The 23,740-nt window shown below is 43.8% G+C and overlaps 1 protein-coding gene across 1 annotated transcript in view; it reads right to left on the bottom strand.

Moving 5' to 3' along the window:
• Positions 1-23,483, bottom strand: part of Tmtc2 (transmembrane O-mannosyltransferase targeting cadherins 2) — a 381,444-nt gene extending 357,961 nt beyond the window's left edge. The window contains exon 1 of the mRNA XM_075954329.1: positions 22,668-23,483. Within this exon, the coding sequence (XP_075810444.1) occupies positions 22,668-22,750 (83 nt within the window). The 5' untranslated portion in view covers positions 22,751-23,483. The remainder of the gene's footprint in view (positions 1-22,667) is intronic.
• Between the last annotated feature and the right edge of the window lie 257 nt (positions 23,484-23,740).

Genomic DNA, 23,740 nt, shown 5'->3' with positions numbered 1-23,740 from the left:
TGCCCTCGGAGAGGAAGCCACCCCGGCCAACACCTGAGCACTGCCCTGATCCTGAACGCTGAAGAGATGCGGCGAAGGCAAGATCAAAACAGGAGCACCTAAAATATGGACCGGGGGGTATGTGAACCTGTGTTGGGTTGCACGCTTCTCTCACGGTGGCTCAGAGAGGTCACTGTGACTAGAAACCCCACAGAATTTTAGAGTCCAGACACAAATCCCCTCTAGAGGAGAACCCCAGCTCAATTTAACACATAAAACCAAGAGTACCAAGCAAAACCTATAAACCAACAGCATGACTTCAACATAAACACTGGTTTTATGGATACGATTTCAACAGTGCATGCTTCCCTATTGCTCCCATAAAGTAGTCCGCTGATATCAAAGTTCCTCCAAGGCTTCCATAATGGAAGTGCTTCCTGGAGACATTCAGATCGTGGGCTTCTAGCAACATCAGCAGTTCACCCCTGGCAAGCTGAGTGAGTAGAGAATTACAACAGGCCTCGAAACACCAAGTTTATGGCCTCTGTGGGATTCCTGCTTTGACTTTTCTGCTTTCACTGTGGCAAGTACAGAATTACTTATAAATGCAAGTAAATATTATGTATCTGCTCATAAAATTTAATGTTGGGGTTGAACTATCACAAACTGAGACTATTATGGTACCCTTTAAATAAGTATCATGATATAGGCCGCTTTGCAATATGCTTCCCCCAGCTTAATATTTTACATTTTTTTTTTTTTTTTGGTTTTTCGAGACAGGGTTTCTCTGTGGCTTTGGAACCTGTCCTGGAACTCACTCTTGTAGACCAGGCTGGTCTCGAACTCACAGAGATCCGCCTGCCTCTGCCTCCCGAGTGCTGGGATTAAAGGCGTGCGCCACCATCGCCCGGCCCAGCTTAATATTTTAAATCGAATTCACTACCTCTAAATCAAAAGCTCGCCACTTAAATGTATGCCATTATACAAATTGTTTGCTATGTCTTATAAATTAAGATTTTTAATGAACCCTTATTAAAAATTAAGCTAACAAGGTTTTTTTTAGTTTTATTGTTCAGGTAGTTGTTAGCTAAATGCATTTCATTTACTCAACAGGTCTTATATTTTCATTCTATATATTTAAAATACACTTATTTTTGAAGCTCACCCTTGAAAATCCTATCTCCGGCAGTGTTTTTCAGTCAGTAAGGGTTAATCCATGTATTATCTACAAACCTACATTTGAGCTATGAATTTTACAAGGCCAGCTGTTGCTGTTTCTGAAAACTTCTATTTCTAGCAATGTATGTTAACAATATTCTTGGGAAAAAAACCTAAGAGTCAGAAATAAGTCTTGCCTGACACTGACTTTTTGACTTGAGGACAAGCATATGCAAGCTGTAACCATGTGACAAAGGGAAAGATTCAGTCCTGATCAGATGTGGCCTTTTCCCCTGCCAATGGAGGACAGGGGAGGGACAGGACTGTCACCAGAGAGCACTATGCCATTTTCTCAAGGGTGCCTCTCAGGTAACCCAAAGAACAAAAAACCATCAAGAGATGGCTGTCAACAGCTGAGGCATGAGTCACTCTGTTGGTGTCAAAACCTCAATCCCAGAAAAATTGGGCCAGTGGAGTGACCTCATAAGACAATGTATGCCAGAAGAATCCTAAAGAGCCGCTTAGAGCAGAGTCAAAGCAAGGCGAGGGGATGTCCACGGGGAGGTCAAGCGGGACACTTGGAGAGCACACTGAAAAGCAACCCAAAACAATTTAACAAAGCAGCAGACAGCTGCGAAGCACAGGCTAGCTGGGGGAAAGGAAGAGCAGTAAATTGAGAGTCATACAAGCATCTTAAGAGTCTGTGCTGTCAACAGGGGGCATTTACTGCAGGCCCGGAATAAGGGCCAGGACCACTGACAAGCCCAGGAAGCCAATACACAAAGTCCTGCAATTGCACAGAAACCATATTGATGGACACACTAGATCAAATCCTTCACAAGCACAAAGCCTGCGGTGTCCACGGTAGCATGTGTGGGGACCTTGCAGTCAGTCACTCCTTGCTATCCTGGTCTCTTAGACAGCATGTTCAATAAATTCTATAACAGTTTCCAGATAGTGAAAGAAAGGAAAGTTGGTAAAATACTATAGGTCTGACCTTGAACTTCAACTCCTAGGAATTATCACGGACCTGTTTTCTCAGCTAGTCAGGGACGATTAAAGGGACCAGATGTGCTCTGCTCTGAACATCTGCCAGAAGAGTTTTCAGACTGAGTATTCCATCAGAAGCAGGGGCTAGCAAACTTTTCCCACCCAGGGGCAGACGGTAAATATTTTACGTTTCGCATCCCTCCAAAGCTTCTGTTGCAAACTACTAAACTCTACCGTTACAGAAATGAGATGGAGCCAAACGTAAATGAAGAACGCAAAAGACTGTTTTGAGGGGAATGGCTGCAAGGTAGGCTCATGAGGCGTTCACCCCAATTTAGACCATAATGTAAAATGCGCACCTACATACCGATGTGCAGACTCTAGATGGGGAGCTACCTCACAGCTAAGTGCGGCTACATGATTTTAAGGTGACACTGGTGTCCCAGTTGGCTCCAAAAAATATTACTAATAATGATGAGGATAATGAGAACAGAATGGAGCAGACTTCCTAGCTTTCGTGAGCTTCTGCGGTATTGTCCCAAGAACCTGTAGCCTGCCCTTCCTTCTTTGAAAGATTAGTACTTCCTGTGGCAAACGTTTTCAATATAGTGTCAGATAGGGCGACCTACCCCAATTCTCCATTCTTATGGCAGACTACAGATAGGTACAGGCACATTACCTATCTAGATAGAACATACCCAACACTCCTACCATCCACCATGTTTCCTGGATGATGGCCTAAGCCGGGACATTTCTGAGAGAAACCATGAGTGGCGTGACTGGAAAGCACCTGACACCGCTGCCTTCTGGGTACCAGGATGTCTGCAGATAGGAATGATTTACCACAAAAACCAAAGGCCAATGCCTGCTTAAACTGATTTCCTCGATTCTGAATCAACTCAAAATCAAAGCTCTCTCCCAAACCTTGAATAGAATTATCATATTTTTACACAATCATCTGCAAAATCAAATTCCTTAAAATGATAAACACATCTTTGCTGCTCCAGCAATTGCTAGTAACTTGGCCCTGACCCAAGTGCTCACGCTACAGAACGAAACACTCAAAGAGCAAATCAGTAAGTCCATGTTTATACACAGGTGGCTACCTCCTTATCAATGTTGTTGCCCCTTTAAATCCCGTTCTTCCTTCTCTGATACCAGTATTGACAGAAGACAGACATCTGTTGAGGAGTCCCATTGAACTAGCGACAATTAACATAACTTTCTGTGACTTAAGAATCTTTAAGAAATAAATGGTTTTCTTTAAGTCAAGGAAACCAATAATCTTTTACAAAAGAAACATCGATTCATTTCCAGTGTCTAAAGATTTGAACAAACTACCATTCCAATAGCTATCGTTTTCAACAACAACAACAAAAATTATAGTGATAGTCTTCCTCATTTCTACCACTTTCGTTCTACTCTGGAAAAAAAAATATGTTTTTTAAAGTTTTCAGGCACTCTTATGTAGCCCAAAGCAGCCTTGTTAGTCAGCTAAGAATCACCCACATTCTGGAACCAGGTTCCTCCCGGCCTTCAAGGTTTCAGTGAAGCCAATAGAGAGCTTTCACTAGTGGCCAAGGTGACAGGTTTTCACCATCCTTATGAGCATGCTCCGTACCCCCTTGCCATCATGGCCTGAATTGTCATTTTTCTTCATCCTTGCTCAGAGGCAGACATTTTGTTTCCGCATCCCCCATGCATCCAATAAATCTCTTATATGAGATCCGTCGCATGGTGTGAGTTTTGCAGTATTCCTTGGCTCGCTATCTCCAAGATAGTTCTGCTGCAAAACGCTTTCAAGTTTTAAACTCACTACAGAGATAAGGCTGGCCGCAAACTTGGGTCTTCAGCTCCAGCAAGCCAGGAAAGCCGGTGTTTGCAACCACACCCACTTTCTCTAACAAACACCTTGGGAACACACAGATACACAACTTAAAAGCAGTAGGTAAGCTTCTGCGTGCCAAGTATTTATACGTTCAAAGAGATTAAACCAATTTTTTATGAACACGACAGAAAAATAGAAATATAAAGTTAAGATTACACTCTTTAAAATATTTTTAACTTTTAAATGCCATCCAAGACATGCTGTGTATGAGCAAACCATCTAACATTCAGTTTAGTCTTGGACTTCTAATTGAGAAGTAAACTACCCTCCCTCAGATATGAAATGAACTAATTCATTCCCAGAACTCAGTTTCCAATTAAACAAGGGTGAACAAAAGGATGTTCATGATGCTAGCCTTTAAAACAGCAATTAAGCATGCCAACCAGAAAGGGGTGCACCGGAGAGAAAAGCAAGGTTTTAAAGAAACAAGGCGGGGATCTGAGACAGGGCTGGACAGGGAAGAGCAGCTGCTGCTCTTGCAGAGAATCCAGGTTTAGTACCCAGCATCCACCTGGAGGCTCTTAGCAAACTGCAACTCTATTTCCAGGTAATGAGGACTTCAGGCGCCAGGCATGCGCATGGCACACATGCACGTATGCAGACGGTCATCTATACACATGAAATAAAATTGAGTTATTTTTTTACTTAAAAAAAGGAGGCAAGGGATGGATGATAATAGAAACATGCAATATGAAAGGAGAGTTCTAGGGAGATAAGAGAGAGGACCAGGAAAGAAAACAATGGAGACTAGAGGAAGGTGGGAACAGGGTCAATCAACCAAGTCAACATGTATGAAAGTGCCATCAGGAAACCTGCCACCTTGTTTGAATTGAGACGTATATAACATACACAGGGGGAGAGAAAAACAAATAGTATCACTTTTCTAATGCTACCATCCAACAATCCAGCATGTGCCCAACATCCATCAAAATTCCTTTTTAACACACCAGAGAGGTGATTCCACAAGGAGCCAAATTCAGAGCATTTCCATGCCAGCCAAGAATCTTGATTTCACTTCGAGACGCTCGTTTACCGTCTGGTTTCAATTCACAAAGGTATCAACCCAAACTCCCCGCCTTCCATCACACTGCCTATCTTTTCCTCCCACAAGGAAAAAGTTCACTGCCATTACCCAGAATCACCCCGTCTCTGTATCATAAACTGCAAGTGGCGGTACCCTGAGCAAGAAAGTGGCAGTGTCCACAGCCAACTGAACTCCGTCCTGCCAACGCTCACTCATGGGAATGCCATTCTTGACCTCCCATCCCTGCAAATAACCAGCCCTTCCCTTCCTACTCAAGGCCTGGAGAAATCCGACCATTGCTTATTGTTTGGTTCTCAAAATTAACCATAGGAACATGTTTACTAAGGTCGGGAATTGCTGGTTTGATGTATCAATTTAAACTAATTCCACAGAATTGAGAGTCATTTTACAAACCACTGATGTTTGGCTTTCATAACTTCACAACAGTACGGCTCATTTTTAAGCTGTCAGAAGCTGGCTTATTAAAATAATAAATAAATTTTCACCTGAACATTCTTAAAACGCTCCCAAGAACAGATGCGCGCTAGAGAGAACTAGGCTGCTAGCCAGCAAGAACCCGAACAGCTCTCATTTCTAGAAGCTTGCCACTTGCTGTTACAATTTAGCTATCAACAGGAACAAAGCAAACATTCCAACTGGGAGTAGCACAACACCCAAAATGTGAATGAGATTACAACAGAGGTAAAGCATCTACTGTTGATGGAGACTGTTGCGTGAAAGCGCCTAGTTAGACTTCTCGAGATTGCTTGGCGCGTGGGGGCACTCGTTGCCATGCCAGAGGATCTGAGTTCAATCCCTGGGAACCACATGGTGGAGAGAACCAATACGCACAAGCAATCCTCAGCCTTCAACACGTGTACCATCGTCCAAGTGCAGACACACACAAATGCACACCACACCAACAGAGGGAGTGGAGGGGAGAGAGAAGTAACTTTAATTAAAAATTACATAAAAATAAAGTACCTTATTTAGCATGATATGTGGGCATTAAGGCCAAGATTTTAACTCAAAACATTCAATGCCCCAAAGCAATTACCAATAAGTTACCAATGTATTTCTTAGACAAGTGAACTCAAAACCACGATGCCAAAACATGACTTATTTCAAGCTCAGATGGAAGCCAGTCAATGAGAGCCACACCAATATGGCAGAGTCACCTTGTCCCTGCAACACACCTACTGTACCTGAACTTAGGAGGGATGTCTTTTTCTGTGGATGCTTTAAGCAGGAAGGATAGAAAATCACAAGAAGTGTTCATGTTTGGTAGTAAGCTACTCTCTTTCAAATGGGTATTTTTAGTAAAATGCTAAGTAAACAGATACAGGATGTTCTTTAGTTGGGAGAGAGATCAATATTCTTAGATGTAGAAACTATTTGCAAACAAATTAATGAGAACTGTGAGTCTCAATGAGGGTGGAAACTCACAAAAAAACAAAGTTTCAGACAGAGTTTTCTATTCAGCTCTGCTCACTGAACGCCAAAGGGGAGAGAAATCTATCACTACGACGCAGGCTAGCCCTGTGTTCATCATCTTTTCCAATAAAACTGTAACTATGTCTGTGTTTCCATTATTTCATCGTGTAAGATATACATCACAGAGCATCAACATTCCCGTATGCTGCTAAAGAGGGTGATCACAGTTCTCGGTAACTTCTTACGGACCATGTTACCTAATGGAAGAGAAAGCCATTTGTGTTAACGAACATGAAAGGTGTCTAGTGATTTCCCATTGATTTTTAATTAATTATTCACCACAAACCACACGCTGGCCCAGTCTGCAGCAGTGTGCATGCATAAGTGGGCGCAGGCGTCTCAAATGATGTTGCTTCTCCATCACTTCATTACAGTTCAAGGAATATATAAAAATTAAATGTCAAGGACTTAGACAGATGCCTCACTGGTTAAGGCAGAGAGTGGCCTTGCGGAGAACCTGAGTTCTGCTCCCAGAGACCACGTCTATCATATCACAACTGCCTATAACTCCACCTATAGGGGCATTCACACCTCTGGCCTCGGCTCCATGGGCACCCACACTCAAATCCTCATACTTATACACAGATAAACAAAAATGATATAAGTCTTTAAAAATAATTCCAGAAAGCAAATTTTCAAAGTATTACTTACTACGTTTCATTGGACTTTGTCAATTATATGTGCACTGGAAACATTAAATCAAATATCATCTAGAAATAAGTTTGAGTTTGAAGTTTCGCTGTGCAGCACAGGCTGGTTCTGAGTTCCCTGTGCTGGAATTACAGCTGTGTACCACAATTGGCTACATACTGCCTTGCAATAAGAACCTCTAAATCTTCCACAGATCACTAAGATATACTTATCCAGTGTTCCTAAACTGTCAGCAACAAGGTTAATGAATAATTTTCCACCCACAGAAATATTTCAAAAGTAGTCTCACAAACCGCACATTGTACAAGGCTCTTAGCATAATATAAATCAATAAATTCACCCAAAAACTCCATGTGGTCAATATTACTGTTATTACAGAGAATCAGGAACGTTGTCACATAACTACAATTCTAGCGTTAGACAATAGCAGTTCTGGGGTCAGGACTTTAGATTTTTCTGGTCGCAAAGACCTTTAAGGTCTTCACCCTTCTGTCCCAAGTTTGAGGATCTCTGACTGAGGAACAAACATCATGGACGCTAACCCTCCACTTCCTGGCTTGACCATGCATCACCTGTGTTCAACATACTCACATGGAATCCTCTGCACAACTGAGGAATGTAGTAATAGGGGCGACGGCGGGGCTGCGTCCCCCAACACCCCAGCCGCCGGCTCGGCTAGCTTATGCCCCGAAATAATTACACGGACACTATATTCATTTAAACACTGCTTTGGCCCATTCCTATCTTGCCTCTTCTAGGCTAATTCTCACATATTAATTTAGCCCATTTCTAATCATCTGTGTAGCGCCCCTAGGTGCGCTTACCGGGAAGATTCTAGCCTAAGTCCATCCTGGGTCGGAGCTTCATAGCGCGCGTCTTCCCTGGAGCAGGTAGCATGGCGTCTCTCCTGCGTCTGCTCCGGAGAGGAGAGCTGTGGAGTCTGACCTCACTTCCTCTTCCTCCCAGCGTTCTGTTCTGTTTACTCCACCCACCTAAGGGTGGGCCTATCAAATGGGCCTAGCAGTTTCTTTATTGCTTAACCAATGAAATCAACAGATTGATATATGACACTCCCACATCAGAGGAACACTAACACATCAGTGTAGAAAATGCCAGCCTACTCGATGCCCAAACCGTGCAGCTTTTCTCTTCACCAGCTCACCAGAAGTGCTGTGAACACCTATGTCCTCCAAAAGGAAAGGGCTGTCAATCAAGGAGGAGCCCATTAGAGCCCAGGGACACTCATCTCTGACAAGAAGAACTGACATGTGAAAGGCGCTTTATATCTATGGCCCTGTAAGGAATCACATTACCCTCAAGAAGCAAAGAATTACATAGACTGGTCAGATGTCTATTCAAAACACCTTTGCTTCTTAGAGACCAGAAACATGGCAGTGAAAAGGAACAGAAGCTGCTGATGGAAACAGATGCGTGGATCCCTGGCCAAACATTAGGTTGAGCTCTGGGGATCTGGTTGAGAGAGGGAGAAAGGATTGTAGGAGAAACGGTGGTCAAGGACATCACAAGAAAACCCACAGAATCAACTAGCCTGGGCTCATAGGGTTCACAGAGACTGAACCAACAATCAGGTAGCCTACATAGGCCTAACGAAGGTCCTCTGCATGTATGTGACGGTCGCATAGTTGGTCCTCTTGTGGGACTCCTAAAAGTGGGAGCAGGGATTGTCTCTGACTCTTCTGCTGGTTTGGGGGGACCCTATTCCTCATACTGGGTCACCTTGTCCAGCCTTAATACAGGAGAGGTGCTTTGTTTTACTGCAACTTGACATGCCATGTTTTGTCAATATCCATTAGAGGCCTGCCCTTTTCTGAATAGACATGGCAAAGGAGTGGATGGGGAGGGGCACAGAGGCAGTAGAGGGTGGGGGGAGAAGAGGGAAGGGAAACTGCAGTCAGGCTGTAAAATAAGTCAACAAAAAATTAAAAATGAACAACAAAATTAAAAAAGAAGGAAAGAAAAGAAACCGAAATTGGAAAGTTGCGAGCACCGCTGTCGTGAGGAGCCTGGGGACTCGGGTCTCAAGAGCGGACAGACAAGAAGTGGGATAAGGGAGCATAGAGAACAAACCATCAGAGACGGGACAGCAAGCATGCAGCAGGAGGATGCGAGTGAAAAACCTCAGCAGCTGCAGGGAAAGCCATAGCTGAGCTCCCAGGGAGAAGAGAGCCAAGATGCTCTGTGGACGGCGATCTATTGAGTCATCCCACCCCTGCTTCCACACACTCTCTGTCTAAGTACATAATGATGCCGTTTTTAAAAACCACAGAGAACATTCCTCATCCTACTTCATTTGATCCCCACTCTATGCGAACAGTTATTATTTTCACTTCCTGACCAATTAAAGTCCTGAGTTCATGAGAGCTGAGACGCTCGAGTACTTAAGTGGGAAAGTGGTACTTGAAAATCTAAAACTCGCATCTCTCTTTCTTTTTCCCTTGATCCAATATTTGTTCCCCACGCTGTACCATACTATAAAATAACATGAAACTAAAAGGAAAAAAAAAAATCCAACTCATTTTAGAATGGGTGCTTTTAAAAGAGTCTATTTGACCCGCTCCAAGATGGTTTAAGATGCTTGGAAGCTAAAGTGGACTAAATTAAATATAACCATTGAAACCCAAGTCCCAATTCATTTATTTTAATTTGCATGGTGCACAGAACACGAAGACCACACCACTGAGCCCTGTCTTTACCCCAGACAGGAAAGGTTTATACTCACAGTAGGTACCCTCGCCCCCATAGTTACCTAAAGCCTGAGTATCACTAACAAAGCTCTATTTTCATATTCTCGGCTGCTACTTAGGGATCTGCTGCACTCATAAAGTCTATGAAGTTTTTATGCAGTGAGAGCTACATTTTCTCAAAATGTATTTTGGCTCTAGAGGCCCAGTTTGGGCACCAAGACCTCAAGTCATGAACCCCTGAATGTAACCGAAGGAACAAGCATTAAGTCTCCAGCCTCACTGGCTTTATTTGCCTATAAAATGCCTTCGTTTTGGTGACCACGAGGCTCAGTGTTATTAGTGTCTGTTTTAATTAGGATTTCTATTGCTGTGAAGAGACACCATGACCACGGCAACTCTTAGAAAGGAAAGCATTTCATTGGGGTATCTCCCTTCCAGTTTCAGAAGTACAGTCCATTATCATCCTGGCGAGGACGTGGTGCAGTTGATGGTAGATGTGGGACTGGTCACATCGCGGATGGCAGGGAAGAGGAAGTTGACTCAGACATTGAGCAATATCCTGAGCATAAGAAACCTAAAAGTCTGCCCCCGCCCCCGACCCAGTGACACACTTCCTACAAGGCCATACCCACTCCAACAAAGCCACACGTCCTAATATTGCCACTCCCTATGAGATTATGGTGGTCAGTTACATTCAGACTATCATGGTTTCCCACTAGTTTGGCTGTCTATGACAGCTCAGATGAACACTTCTGACTGGTGAAGACTGTTCTCTAGTGAAAGTTACCTTTGCCCCCCTTCCCTGTCTAGACAGTATGAGCTCAGTTATTCTTGACTTTTCTTTGGTATTCCAGAACTGACAACATTTGAAGACTTTCAGACACAACAGTAGCCCGTGCGTCAGAAAATGAGCTCCCTCTACCCCCGGGAAACCTATGAGCACACTGATGTCCACACACATCAGTTCCAAACTGAGAACAGCCCTCTGCAAATCCTTATAGAAGCCTCTATCTGCAACGCCTAAGAAAGAAATTTTGTTTTTAGGAGGAAAATCCCACAATTCTAACTTGCTGGGTTATAGCCAACAAAGGTCTTTCTTGCCTCAAAACTTTGTTTCCAGTCCCTAGTCTCACTGAGCAACATCAGGACCAGATCTACCGCATCAAGGGCAACCATGTGTGCCTTTCAAAATTAGCATTTGCTATCTGAATCTAGAGTTATATTACAAAGAAGTTGTTTTTTTTTAATGTGGGTAGTGACCACTGTGTCAAGGAAGGTCATCTCCTAAGCTTCACCAGACTCTACTTTTTTCAAATTTCGAAGATTAGAACTGTCTTGATTGAACAAAGAAGCAGGAAGGAGGCAGAACATAATTAAATCAATCAGCTAATACCTTACAGACACAAGGGATATCTATATTCCTTCAGTTCCTTTCTACCCAGGAATTTAAGCAGTTTTCCCAAACATCATCTGTAATCATAATTTTTAATTATTTATCTTTATTTTATGTTTACTTGTGTTTTGCCTGCATGTATGTCTGTATGTCTGTGTGAGGATGTCAGTTCTTGGAGTTACAGACAGTTGTTGGCTCTCATGTGGTTGATGGGAATTGAACCTGCGTCCTCTGGAAGAGCAATTGGTGTTTTTAACCACTGAGCCAACTCCCCAGCTCCCTGTAATCATATTTAAATGAGACTCTTTTAAAGCCTATTACCCAATGTGTGGTCCCAGAGCCTACAGTACCTGCTATAGCTGAAACCAAAGAAATGCAGATTCCCGGGTTCTCTCCAGGCACAATCTATACTGTAACAACCTCAATGTATTCCAGGTGGACTGGCCTTTAAGACATGCTGGTCTAGAAACATATACACATAGAAAGATATGCAGCAATTTCCCATCTCAGTGTCTCCATAGGAGACACATAGAGTGATCCACCTAAATACAAGCAACTGAAGATTTGTGCTGAGTTAAAGAAGATATTTTTTTTCTTAAGTGAATTGACTAGCTGGGGATAATGACTCAAGTCTGTTATTCACAGCACTGAGGAGTCTAAGACATGAGGATTTTTTTTTTTTTTTTTTTTTTTTTTTTTTTTTTTTGGTTTTTCGAGACAGGGTTTCTCTGTGGCTTTGGAGCCTGTCCTGGAACTAGCTCTGTAGACCAGGCTGGTCTCGAACTCACAGAGATCCGCCTGCCTCTGCCTCGACATGAGGATTTTAAATTCGATGCCTGACTGGGTTACACAGGAGACTCGATCTCAAAAATAGCAATGACAACACAGGCAATTGCCTCCATAAATTCAGAGAGGCAAGCTGCAAAACAGAACCAGGTCCAAAACCTGCCACAGGCATTTTCAACATCACACCCCAGGCGCATTTAAAAGGATTTAAAGAGAACCACCGAACATTGGTTCATAGAAGTAGCTGTTATTATTTTCATTGATGACACATGAGTCATTGTAACACTGTGACGTTCCTACTTCAACATATAGCAAAATCCATAAAGACTGTTGTTTTTAAAAGAAAAAATTCTCAAACATAGAGTAAATTTTAGCACATGTCGTCAAATCTCAAATTCAGGTATTTCCATTAAATACACACACACACACACACACACACACACACACACACACACACACACATCCCTTACAGAATGGGTTAAAATGTATGTAAAACCTTATTTCCTTAATATAAATTTAGCAACAACTCAGTAGCACTGTTGCTTCCAATCGAGTAACAAGAATACCTTTCTATTCTAAATGCAATTTACCAAATAAATTCAGGTATACCAGTTTTTCACATCAGCTATAAAGAATCGCTTCCCCCTAAAGGGCCTATTTCTGCGAATAAAAATGTCTTTTTGCCTGATTAAACTTCTTTATCATCGGAGAACTTTTCTTCTGCAAATTTGTAGCTGAAAAAAAAATTTGCCGTTAAAAGCCTGCTCTATCAAAATGAGCTCTTCCAAAGCTTTGGGAGTGTGGTCCTACAGGTAATTATAAGGGATAGGGAGGAGCAACCAGTGCCAAAAGAAATAGATTTGGGAAGAGATCTGGACCCAGGTATTTTGCCGTCAGATACCCTTTTGCAATCAAAAGCAGCAGGCTCTGTATTTCTGGGAGGAAGCCTAAGGATGGAAAAATGCAAGTAGCCAGCAGATTATAGAACAATGAGAAATGTCCCCAAAGGGGTCAGTATAGGCTCCTGCAGCAGCCGCCACCACTACCTGAAGAAGCCTTTCTCCCAGATGGCTCTCTAGTGACTGTGACCTCCCCAGACTGAGAGTAGCCTATGAGAGTAGTTCCCAGGGCCACCACCTAAGGCACCCCCTGCAGAGGGTGCAATTTGCAAGGGCTGTCACTTCAACGGGCACTGCCATCAGTAAGCCCTTGCTCCTCCAGGGGAGCCTTCCTAAAGCCTTTGACTGTGGATTGAACTCAGGAGCCGCCACTGACAGCAGAGAGAGCCAGCCGAGTAGGCATGCCTCCACTGTGGAACAAATTGGAAATTAACCAAAGCAAGACGCTGACTTTTCTCCAAGTCTCCGGGTGCATCTGCCTCTCTCCAGCACTGCATTTATAACTGTAGTAACAACAGGCTTCACAACAATGTCCTTTACGGAAACATAGATCACGATAGGGTGAAAACAATACCAGGGCTGTGCTTTTTATTCCTTTGGCATCTTTATAAAATACCGAGGAGCAAACGCAAGAAGAAAACACTTCTGAAGACAAAGCGGTGAGTCTCCCTTGCCTGATTCATCCTTAAAGAAAAGAAAAATGTCAGAAATAAACTTGTGAACTGCATTTAAAATTAATACCTAAAGAATTTCAACTACGCAGGGTTCTATGGACTGCCACTCTTCCCACTGGATTTTTAAACATTGTGGAAACAAGACTATTTGAAAGACTACAGTCCCATCATTTAACACTGTTCAAAATGTCAAGAGCCGTATTGCGCCCCAGTGGCCACTCCTCAGCAAATAAGGTATCCGTTGAAGTGAAAATATTCACAACAGACACCAAGAGAGAAGCCCTACCTTGAGCAAACTCACCTACTTCTACAGAAATCAATCAGAAATTTACCTCTGGCATCACAATTAAGAGAGAAGTACTTTTATCATCACAACTGCTGAATTTTGAAGTTTCAACCTCCATCATTTCCCTATCCAAAGACTATGTGTGCACATAGTGTGTGTGTGTGTGTGTGTGTGTGTGTGTGTGTGTGTGTATGTGTGTGTGTGTGTGCATCTATATGTGCATGAGTGTGCACCAAGTGGGTCATAGCAAGTGACAAGACAACCTTGGTCACATGGCAGTCCCCGTCTTCCCATCTTGTTTGAAATAGATTTCTCTGTTGTTTTTCTGTTAGACGTGCTAGCATGAAAACTCCTGAGGATTTTGCCATCTCTGCCTCCCACTTCCTCCTCAGAGAAGTGGTCCTCGACAAGACTGCAGACAGTCATGTTCTACATCTTGTTTTTATGTGGTTCTGGAGATTCAAATTTAGGTCCTCAGACTTGGGTGCCAAGTGTTTTTCTGCACTGAGCCGTTCCTCTACCTCCTTCAAAGAAATATTTTTAATATTTCCCAACTACATAAACCAAGACTGAACACTATGCTGATTATTTCTTTGGGTCAACTAACCACAAGGCAGAATTCTGTGAGAAGAGGGAACTTCGGTCAAGAAAATGTCCCATCAGATTGGCCTGTAAGTCTATGAGGGCATTTTTCTTGATTAAAAACTGATGTGGGAACACCCATCACCAGTTGATGGTACCACCCTTAGGCTGGCGGTCCTGGGTACTATAAGAAAGCAAGCCATCCAGAGCAAGCCATTAAGCAACTCTCCTCCATGGCTTTTGCATAAGTTCCTGTGCCCAGGCTCTTGCCTTGAATGTCCGGCCTGACTACCTTTAACGACGGACTGTGACATGCAAATATAAGACAAATAAACCCTTTCATCTCCAAGCTGCTTTTGGTCAGAATGTTTTATGGCAGCAACAGAAAATGAACTGGGACAAGCACCTATATTGATCCCATTTTTTTTTTAACTTGAGGCTTCTAAAGAATATGACTGTTAGTCTACACCATGGCTCACACCATTTCACATGGATACCACAAAGTGGCCTTGCAGAGGAATCAAGAAACAAAAGCTGACAGCAAATTACAAGTGAATAGCATTTCCTCTGCCAAGAACTGAGCAGCTCTGTCCTCGAGCAAAGAGGTCCTGTGCAACCATCAAAGAAGCAAACATGGATACACTCAGATTTGATTCCACAATAAAATGGGAGCTAACGTCCAAGTTAGACGCTCCAGTTCATGTCTCAGTCACATACTAATTTTCTGAATAATCTCATCTTCGACGTAATAATTTCTGATGGTGCAAATGAGTCACATTTATAAAATATTCCTTTATTGTTGTTGTTTGTTTGTTTGTTTTGATTTTTCAAGACAGGGATTCTTTGTGTAATCCAGGCTGTCCTAGAACTCACTCTGTAGACCAGGCTAGTCTCAAACTCAGAGATCCACCTGCCTCTGCCTCCCAAATGTGGGGATTAAAGGTGTACACCACAACACCTGGGTATGAAATGTTCTTAAATAAAGCAAGTTTCTCTGAAAACATGGCAGCGACATTATGGTTAATTTACAGAAATTGTTCCAATGTTCCTGTCTTAGTCACGCACACTACAGCTACCAGGTTCCCTTGTTCCCCATTCATCTGTAAATAAGAAGACAAAAAAAATCATAGTGATAAACATTAAAAAGCAATTCTAAAATTTCTAAAAACAAAACAAAACATAATAAAAAAAACTCCAAAAGGCTAAAATAAACGCTTTAGCTTTTTATTTTAGAAACCTTGAGTACATACCACAGACGCACGAAAGTCACTGGAAGGTTAGCCAGGAGAAAGGAGGAAACACGATCAACATGAGTATCACAGTGGTCTTTCTTATTAACGTTACTAGCCCAGGAAAGACATCAAGATTAAATTCTCTGAGGCAAGTCTTTTAAGCCCAATGACAGGATGCAAGGAATCTACTTAACATGTAAAGCTCCACACAGCTCCAAGTGTTTCGTCACCAATACAGGGGTGGTTAAATTTTTTTTGCTGGGAAAAATGTAAAATTTTGCTGGGCACAGTGGTCTGTGCTACCAACACACAAGAATCTGTCTGAGGACATCTTGGACAACAAAGCAAAACATTGTCTCTAAATAAGCAAGTAAATAAATCAATTAATACTATTACGATGGAAATAAACATTAATGTGGTATTAGATGTTTAGAAAGAAGTCAATTTGGGTCAAATTCTATCTCCTAAAGGGCAACCTATCCACATGTCCTTAGACCTTCCTAATTCAAAGAACTTTACCTGCTCAAGAGATGGCATGCGTGCCGAGAGGAGCAGCTGTGATAGATGCTTTATATACATACCTCCAATAGAAGCAGCTGCTGTCTAGACATATTTGTAAGGAGTGACTCACTGTCACAGACTATGCCTAGAAGCACAGGCAAATCCACTCTTCAAAGTGGCCAATCAGCATTGACCCTAAGTGCATCTATACAGCCCCCCAATACTATGTCTTTATCAGGGCAGCAATCCTGATGATGTCATTCAGGTTTATTTGTTGTTTGTTGCCAGAGCTACTTCCAAACAAGCACAACTATCCAGACAGGAGAGGTCTATCCACTCAATTACCCACGTGTCCTTGTCTTCAAGGCTTCAACACATGTCACGTTGGAAAACCCATTCAATATGTACAGCTACTTACTAAAGGATCCCAGAAAGTTTTAAACAGGAGTGATAATTACATTCTAAGGAGTTCGTGCAAAAACAATAATAGAAATGTAGGCTTTGTCAGCCAGGGAATTTTGAGAATGCATTCAGGGTAAACTGTGTCCTCTCCGAACAGGATGAAAGTGTCTGATTTAGAGATAATGCCCTCTTGACCTATAGTATAAACAGCTGGGTCTTGAATAAGTGCTTTTAGTGCGCTGGGCAGCAGCAGACATTAGGACAAGCGTGCTTTTGACACATGCTGGAATCCGAAGGTTGTACCAGTTTCAGAAGGGCAGCAGCAGGGAATTCACTGTTACCACAGAGGCGCAGGAACTCTGAAATCTAAGTATGGATAAGACAACGGCTCTTGGAATGGACTATGTAAATTAATAATCGTGTCGGTGCCGGTGTATGTACACGCATATCTCAGTGTGTGTGTGTGTGTGTGTGTGTGTGTGTGTGTGTGTGTGTGAAAAACTAAGGGGCAAATGGCTGCCAGGCAGTTTCCCCTTGGGCATCTGTGTGTGTCCTCTGAGGGCTTGTATTGGGGTCATCTGCTGTGACACACACCATGTGACAGGCTCAGAGGAGGTGAAGCAAAGCAACCTAAAGCTTTTACCTAGTTGGAAGTCTAATTCGCCAAGAAGAAATACACTTGTGCAAACAAACAAAATGAGCCATTTCCACGAAAATGTGATGACACAACCACAGCTTAGCAAGAAAATAAAATGTCCTAGAAAATAGTTCATAAACTATAAGTTATTTCCAATTGCATTTTTATCAATATTGTAGTCATACTGGGGAGAGAAATAAAAGATAAAACAATACTCTGGTGTTTGATTTCTGATAATAATGACCTGATGGGAAAGCAAAAATGCCCTTTGTTTCTTTCATATGCATGCATTTCTTTGTTTTACTAACATAGAAAATGATGGGTTTCACTGTGGCATTTTTAACACATGAACCATTGTGCTCAGCTTTGAGATAGGTTCTCACTAAGTAGTCTAGTCTAATGTGGAACTCACATGTAGATTAGGCTGGCCTGGAACTCACAGAAACCTTCCTGCCTCTGCCTTTGAGTTCTGGGAATAAAGGCACACACCACCTCTTCGATATCCGGCATGACTCAGAGGGTCAACATATTGGAATTTAAAACATAACCATTTTGGACAGATCCAAGGCAAATCTACTAAAATAATTCTCTAGAGAGAAGTCAACGGAGTGATCAGTTATCTCTCAAAGGATTCTTGGTGTATCCTATCAAAGATCACACTAACAGCCTTAAACATCAAACAGAAGGAATACATGAATACTGCCAAGTGTAAAAGGCAGGTTTCTGAAAATTGTTTATCTGCCTTCTCTTAACATTATGAAGATGTCTAAATGAGAGATAGCCCATCCAGCCCATGATAAACAGATGTTCCGCCCTCACAGGCATCTTAAACAAGTGTTTTAGTCACTGAACAGCAACAAGCCGTTCCCTTCATTTGGAACTGTCAATCAAAATCAGCATGAACAAAATTCTTCACTGCTTCTGTTGTTTGGTTTTTTTTTGTTTTGTTTTGTTTCCAAGACTGGGTTTCTCTGTGCAACAGTCCTAGCTGTCCTGTAACTCGCTTTGTAGACCAGGCTGGCCTCCAACTCAGAGATTCACCTGCCTCTGCTTCCCAAGTGCTGGGATTAAGGCATGCGCCATCACCTCCTGACTCTTCACTGGTGCGTTTTACATTTATACTCTAAGGAAAAACAAAACAAGGGATGTGTTATTAGAGTTCTGGTTAGATGATGGCCAAATGTCATGGCACAGACTTGTGATCCCAGCGCTCCCGCGGCTGAGGCAGGAAGTTCAGTAGTTCAAGGCCAGTCTGAGCTACTACAAAGCAGCAAGACCCTGAAGTTTCACAGGTGGGTAGAAGGAGAAGGAGAAGAAAGGAGAGGTTGCTTTTCAAAGTTCTCAATAAAATAATTAAGAGATGCATAAGTAATGTTAAGGACCATTTGGGGCTTTAAAAAGCAAACTGTGAAGGCTGCAGCAATGGCTCAGTGGATAAAGCACTGGCCACACCAGGACCCGAGTTCAAACCTCCAGAGCATACATTAAAACCAAACAGGTATGGCTATGCCTGTATTACCCCTAGAGAAGTGGAGACAAGGGATCCGAAGGGATTGGTTGGCCTGATGGGATTCAGTTATCTTCAGGTTTAGGGAGAGACCCTGCCTCAAAATATAGTGTAGAGAAAGAACAGGAAAGATAGCAGACATCAACTTCCGGTCTCCACATGCATGCTCAGCACATTCTGTGCATGAGTGTGAGTGCACACACGTGCACACACACACACACACCAGATAAAGAGGCACACACAAGACAGAGGGAGGAAGGGAGGGAGGGAGGGAGGGAGGGAAGGAGGAAGGGAGGGAAGGAGGGAGGGAGGGAGGGAGGGAGGGAGAGAGAGAGAGAGAGAGAGAGAGAGAGAGAGAGAGAGAGAAGATGCAGAATGCCCATCAAGGATATGAATCTGCAAGTGACACATTCATATTCCAATATCAAAATCTCATGTTGTCATGTTTCAATTTCCCCCCAAAGTAATGAAGCATTTTACTGAAGCGATGATTACAAAGCTGTAATATTCTTACTCCCCTGTCCCTATGTCATCAAAGGGTATGCCACCTACTACACGACACATGTACAATCCAATCAGCCTCCTTTCCGCTGACAGTCTAACTTTGCATCGAGCTGACTCCCCTCAGTGTGACCTCTGAGGAACTTGTGGTAGTATTTTAACAGGGACAGTGTGCAATGAATGATTCCAGGTCACCCTCAGCGAGTACCTAAGAGAGCCAAGACTTTGGGAGTCGCCAAAGGGGCTTGTTTGTATTTTGCCCTCTTGTAAACATCCAGATTCTCCTGAAAATTTTTAAGAGGGTCCTTCAAGGTGTTACATGCACTGGAACTTAAAATCTGGCAAGCATACTTGAGACACAACGTAGTCGTTGCACTAAAGGTGAGAGAAAGGAGAGAATGTTTACCCATCAGATTCTGTGACTCCTGCCCTTACATTGCTCATTTCAACACATCGTAGACAGAGTCTTAAGTTTAACACCGAAGCACTTGCAAGACATTAAGTTTTTACCATAGGAAATGGATTTTTTGCTTTAAGAAAGCTTCATGTTACCACTTAATTTCCAACAAGCTACATAAGACATAAAGAGTAATATCATATAAATAGATGTATAGTTTGTAAAATAAATTTGATCATTATATTTAAAAGGAATGGTAACATTGAGAAGTACCACAGCAATAATGCTCACACTACATATATAAAGCCCGCCTAAAGGTAAGATTTTTCAGGCTACACTGCAAGGTTCTAACTTAGCTAAGTAAGCCATGCATAAGAGCCGTCTCTCTCCTTGTCTATGGCTCTCTCTACTTCCAGTGGCCTCTGCTCCAGAATTGTATTTCACACAAGTTCCTGGGAGGGCATCACCATGCACAGATGTCATGTAAGCGATGTTTTGAACGTGAATCTTTGCCATCTGACATGGGGCAGTGGAAACAAACATATCCCCATTATCCCAAAGTTTCCATTTGGCTCTTCTGCTCACATCCCTCTTCACACACCAGTGAGCTGCAGTACTTACGTAGAGAGTGTATTTGCAAAGCCAGTTTACAGTGCACCTTGGCAGTGAATCACTTCCACATGCTGTGCACATGACAACTAAGTCCAGTGCTGCATCAATAATGCACCTTACGGTTTCTACGAAACCCAGAAACCAAGTTCGCGCTTCTTACGATTTCACGTTTTTAAGAGTATGGGGTTGCGTATGATGTTTTGAGAGAAATCAATAGAAAGGAACTTTTTAGTGCACCGCAAAGCTTAGCTCACACTCGACATCCTATAAGTACATATCAAAATATCATCTTGAACACGCTATCACAATATGGGAAAACTAGCACATTACATGCACCTAGGCAGACAGGAAACAGAAGAGAAGGATTCCAACACTCAGTGTGACTTGGAGCAGATGAGGGGTTTATAAGAAATTCCAGTCATCAAGGACAGGTCATTTATCATCACAGTCACAAACATCTTCTAGACTCCCAAAGTCCAAACACTTCAGGGTGAGAAAATGTACATGCCCACATACCTAAGTTTTAGTCTCCATTTCTTAAAGAGGGTGGCCTCTTTTTGTATATCCTCTTTGGAGCACTGGGCGGCAGTTATGAATAGTATTCGAGAGGAATGCTTGGTTTAATACTGTATACTGTGATCATAATTCTGTATACTAAGCAAGTATTTCAGGCTTTCCTCTCTCCATAAGTTCCTTACTCATGGGGTCAGTGCTTGCTCCCCCAGCTGGCTCCAAAAGCCAGCCGCTGCCCCGACACAGCCCTGCACTCATTGGAGTGAAAACTGATTAATTTTAGAGGAAGCAAAGCTCTCTCCATTGGTGCTCTTAAAATAGCAGGTGCATCATCGCAGAAATCTGGAAGAAGAAAGGCAAGCAGGACAGCTTCCCTTGCTGTGAGCCCGTTCCTTAGAGCAACCGAGGTCACTGCTGAAATCGGGACGCTGTTTTAAAAGTTCAGTAAAAGTTGGCCAGAGACTTTCTATCAGCTAATGTCTGCTAGGCACAACATAAAGCACCCCAGTGGTGTGTGTGTGGGGGGGTCTTTTTGCAAGTATCATCAGACAATTCCATAGCAGACATGAGGGTGTGGGCCAAGATCCCATAATTTAAGACATACATCCAGGAACGCTCTTAGCAGGAGAGTGGACACATCATAATGTTGAAAAGGGCTGATTAGCGGAGGAGCACAGTCTTGCCTCCCTCTCTAGAGTCAACCACTTTGCTCAAGTTCACACACTGCCTGGCCCTAACCCTGGGGACCCATTCACTCCCCTAAGCCCAGAGAGGCTGCCGAAAGGCTGTCAAAGTAAATCTGTGGTCGCTTCTTGGATGGTTTAACTTCAATGGAGCATGAAACACCCCAGGACGGTTAATAAGTTTAGCCAGGCATGTTGTTCTCCCTAATATATTTTAATTATGCATCTGTTTTAATTGTAATCAGATTAAGTCACCGGAAAAGGCACAAATTGGAATTTTCCCTAATGGCTATTGGAGCTTTTCACCAGTCTCTAAACACTAACAACATTTCAAAAAAGAAAAAAAAAAATAGGTAGAGACACCAGCACAAGGGTGATGTTTTCCAGGAATCGGGGCAGTTTCTTTGACAACACAGTCCGGGTCTCATTAGCCACCCAAACTAACCCAAACAGAGAAGACAAAGTCAGTCTCCAGGGGCGTCTTCTTCCCCAATTAGCATCAGAAAAATTACTGTCTAACGCAAACCTCCCGAACAGAACTAAAAGCCTATGTTTTCATAAAGGACTGCCCCATGATGGGTGAGCAATGACGTTAGCTCAAAGTTTACTACCATGCACGTCAAACAGAAAGTTGACGCAGAGTATGCGCGCTCTTTTCACTCTTGGCAACTGTCAAACGTGTATTTAACTTCGGGAAGTAAGTGTCCTATCAATAAAAGGAAACGACACAGAGAAGAGCTACTAAGGGGTGATCAGAGACTTCCTTTCAGTCCACAAGTAAAATCACTTAATACGCTTTTTTGCACTAAACATACCTAGGACTGTTATTGTCTTCTTTAATTTTTTTTTGATATAGGTTCATTAAACAGTTTACCAAATTGCCGGGATTTCCGCTACAAAAAAACTTAAGCGCCTGCCAACCGGCAAGAAGCAAGCAAGAACCTGCTGCAAAGTAAGAGCGGAAACTCGCTTGACCCGCCCAGCGCGCCGGCGTCCCGGCTGTTTGCTTTAGGAGTTATGGTTTCCACGTCGCCTAAACCTTCAGGTGCTGATACCTGTGTCCCCAGGACACGCTTCAGCCTGACAGCGAGCAGCTCTAGAGCCACCGAGGAGTCCCCATTCCACCCCATCCCCTCGCGCCGCAGTCATGGCCCCTTTCTCTCGCCCACTTACCTGTCATCGTAGCAGAAATCCGCACTCAGGGTGTTGAGATACAAGGCGAGCCCCAGAGCGCTGCTCACCAACTCTGCAATCATCTCTCCACCGCCTTCCCTCGGGCTTGGCTCCCAGTGCGAGCGCAGCAGCGGCAACAAAAAACAGAAGCATCAATCCCCACCTTCCGCCGCCTTCTCCTCCTGGCTGCACTTTTGCCTGGTTTCCCCGCCCGCCTCCTCGCCCTCCCTCGGCTCCTTCTTCTGATCCCGGGTTTCTCTCCGCCGGCTCCTCCGGTCGCCTGGCTCCGCTGCTCCTGAGTGTTCCCGGGGTTAGCGGCTCACACTGCGCTCCCCATGCCCGACACCCGCGAGAGGCAAGCGGCGATCAGGCTTCACGCCCCCCGGCGGAGGATTCGGGCTAGTCCTTTCCCGCGGCTCGCGGTCCCCACCCTAACCCATGGCACTTTTGGGACGCCCTAGGTAGACGACTGAGGAGGTAGAAGAGTGTGAGGTGGGGGGTTGAGGGGGCGAAGGGGCCGGACGGAGCCGGGATCTGGGACCAGCGGAGCAAAGAAGAGAGAGATCCAGAGAAAGGGGCGGGTGGGAGGGACGAGGCGAACCGCCTCCCCTCGCCGCAACCCGGGCGCACGACTCCGGGGTCGTTCGCACCAACTCCGCCGCCACCAGAGGCTGCTGAACATTCACTCTTTATTGGTTCCCTCCCGGCCCCCTCTCCCGTGAAGTGAGAAGCGGCGACTGGGGACTCCAAAAGCTCCCGCGTGGGGTTCTCGCCGCGGCCCCACGCGCCTGCGTGGCCAGCCCTCCAGCCCAAGCTAGCCCTGCCCCTTTCTCCACCCAGATCCTCCCCGCAGGCTCCTCCTTGTCTACCCCCAACTGGCGGGAGGCTCCGCCCACTCTCCCAGCTACTCTAAGCCTCCTCCTCCAGTCCCGCTCCATTCTTTCTCTTTCACCTTCATTTTTTACTCTGGAAAGCCCCCCGGGAAAAGGACGACTTTTTGGAAGATCGCCCAAAACGATAGCTAGAGTGCGCTCTGGGCAGGGGAAATGGAGGAGAAAGGCGACAGGAGGAGT

This window comes from Microtus pennsylvanicus, chromosome 20 (assembly GCF_037038515.1).
Source record: "Microtus pennsylvanicus isolate mMicPen1 chromosome 20, mMicPen1.hap1, whole genome shotgun sequence".
Lineage (NCBI taxonomy): Eukaryota > Metazoa > Chordata > Mammalia > Rodentia > Cricetidae > Microtus > Microtus pennsylvanicus.
The sequence above is the reverse complement of the archived record's forward strand: the minus strand, read 5'-3'. Positions and strand labels throughout refer to the sequence as shown.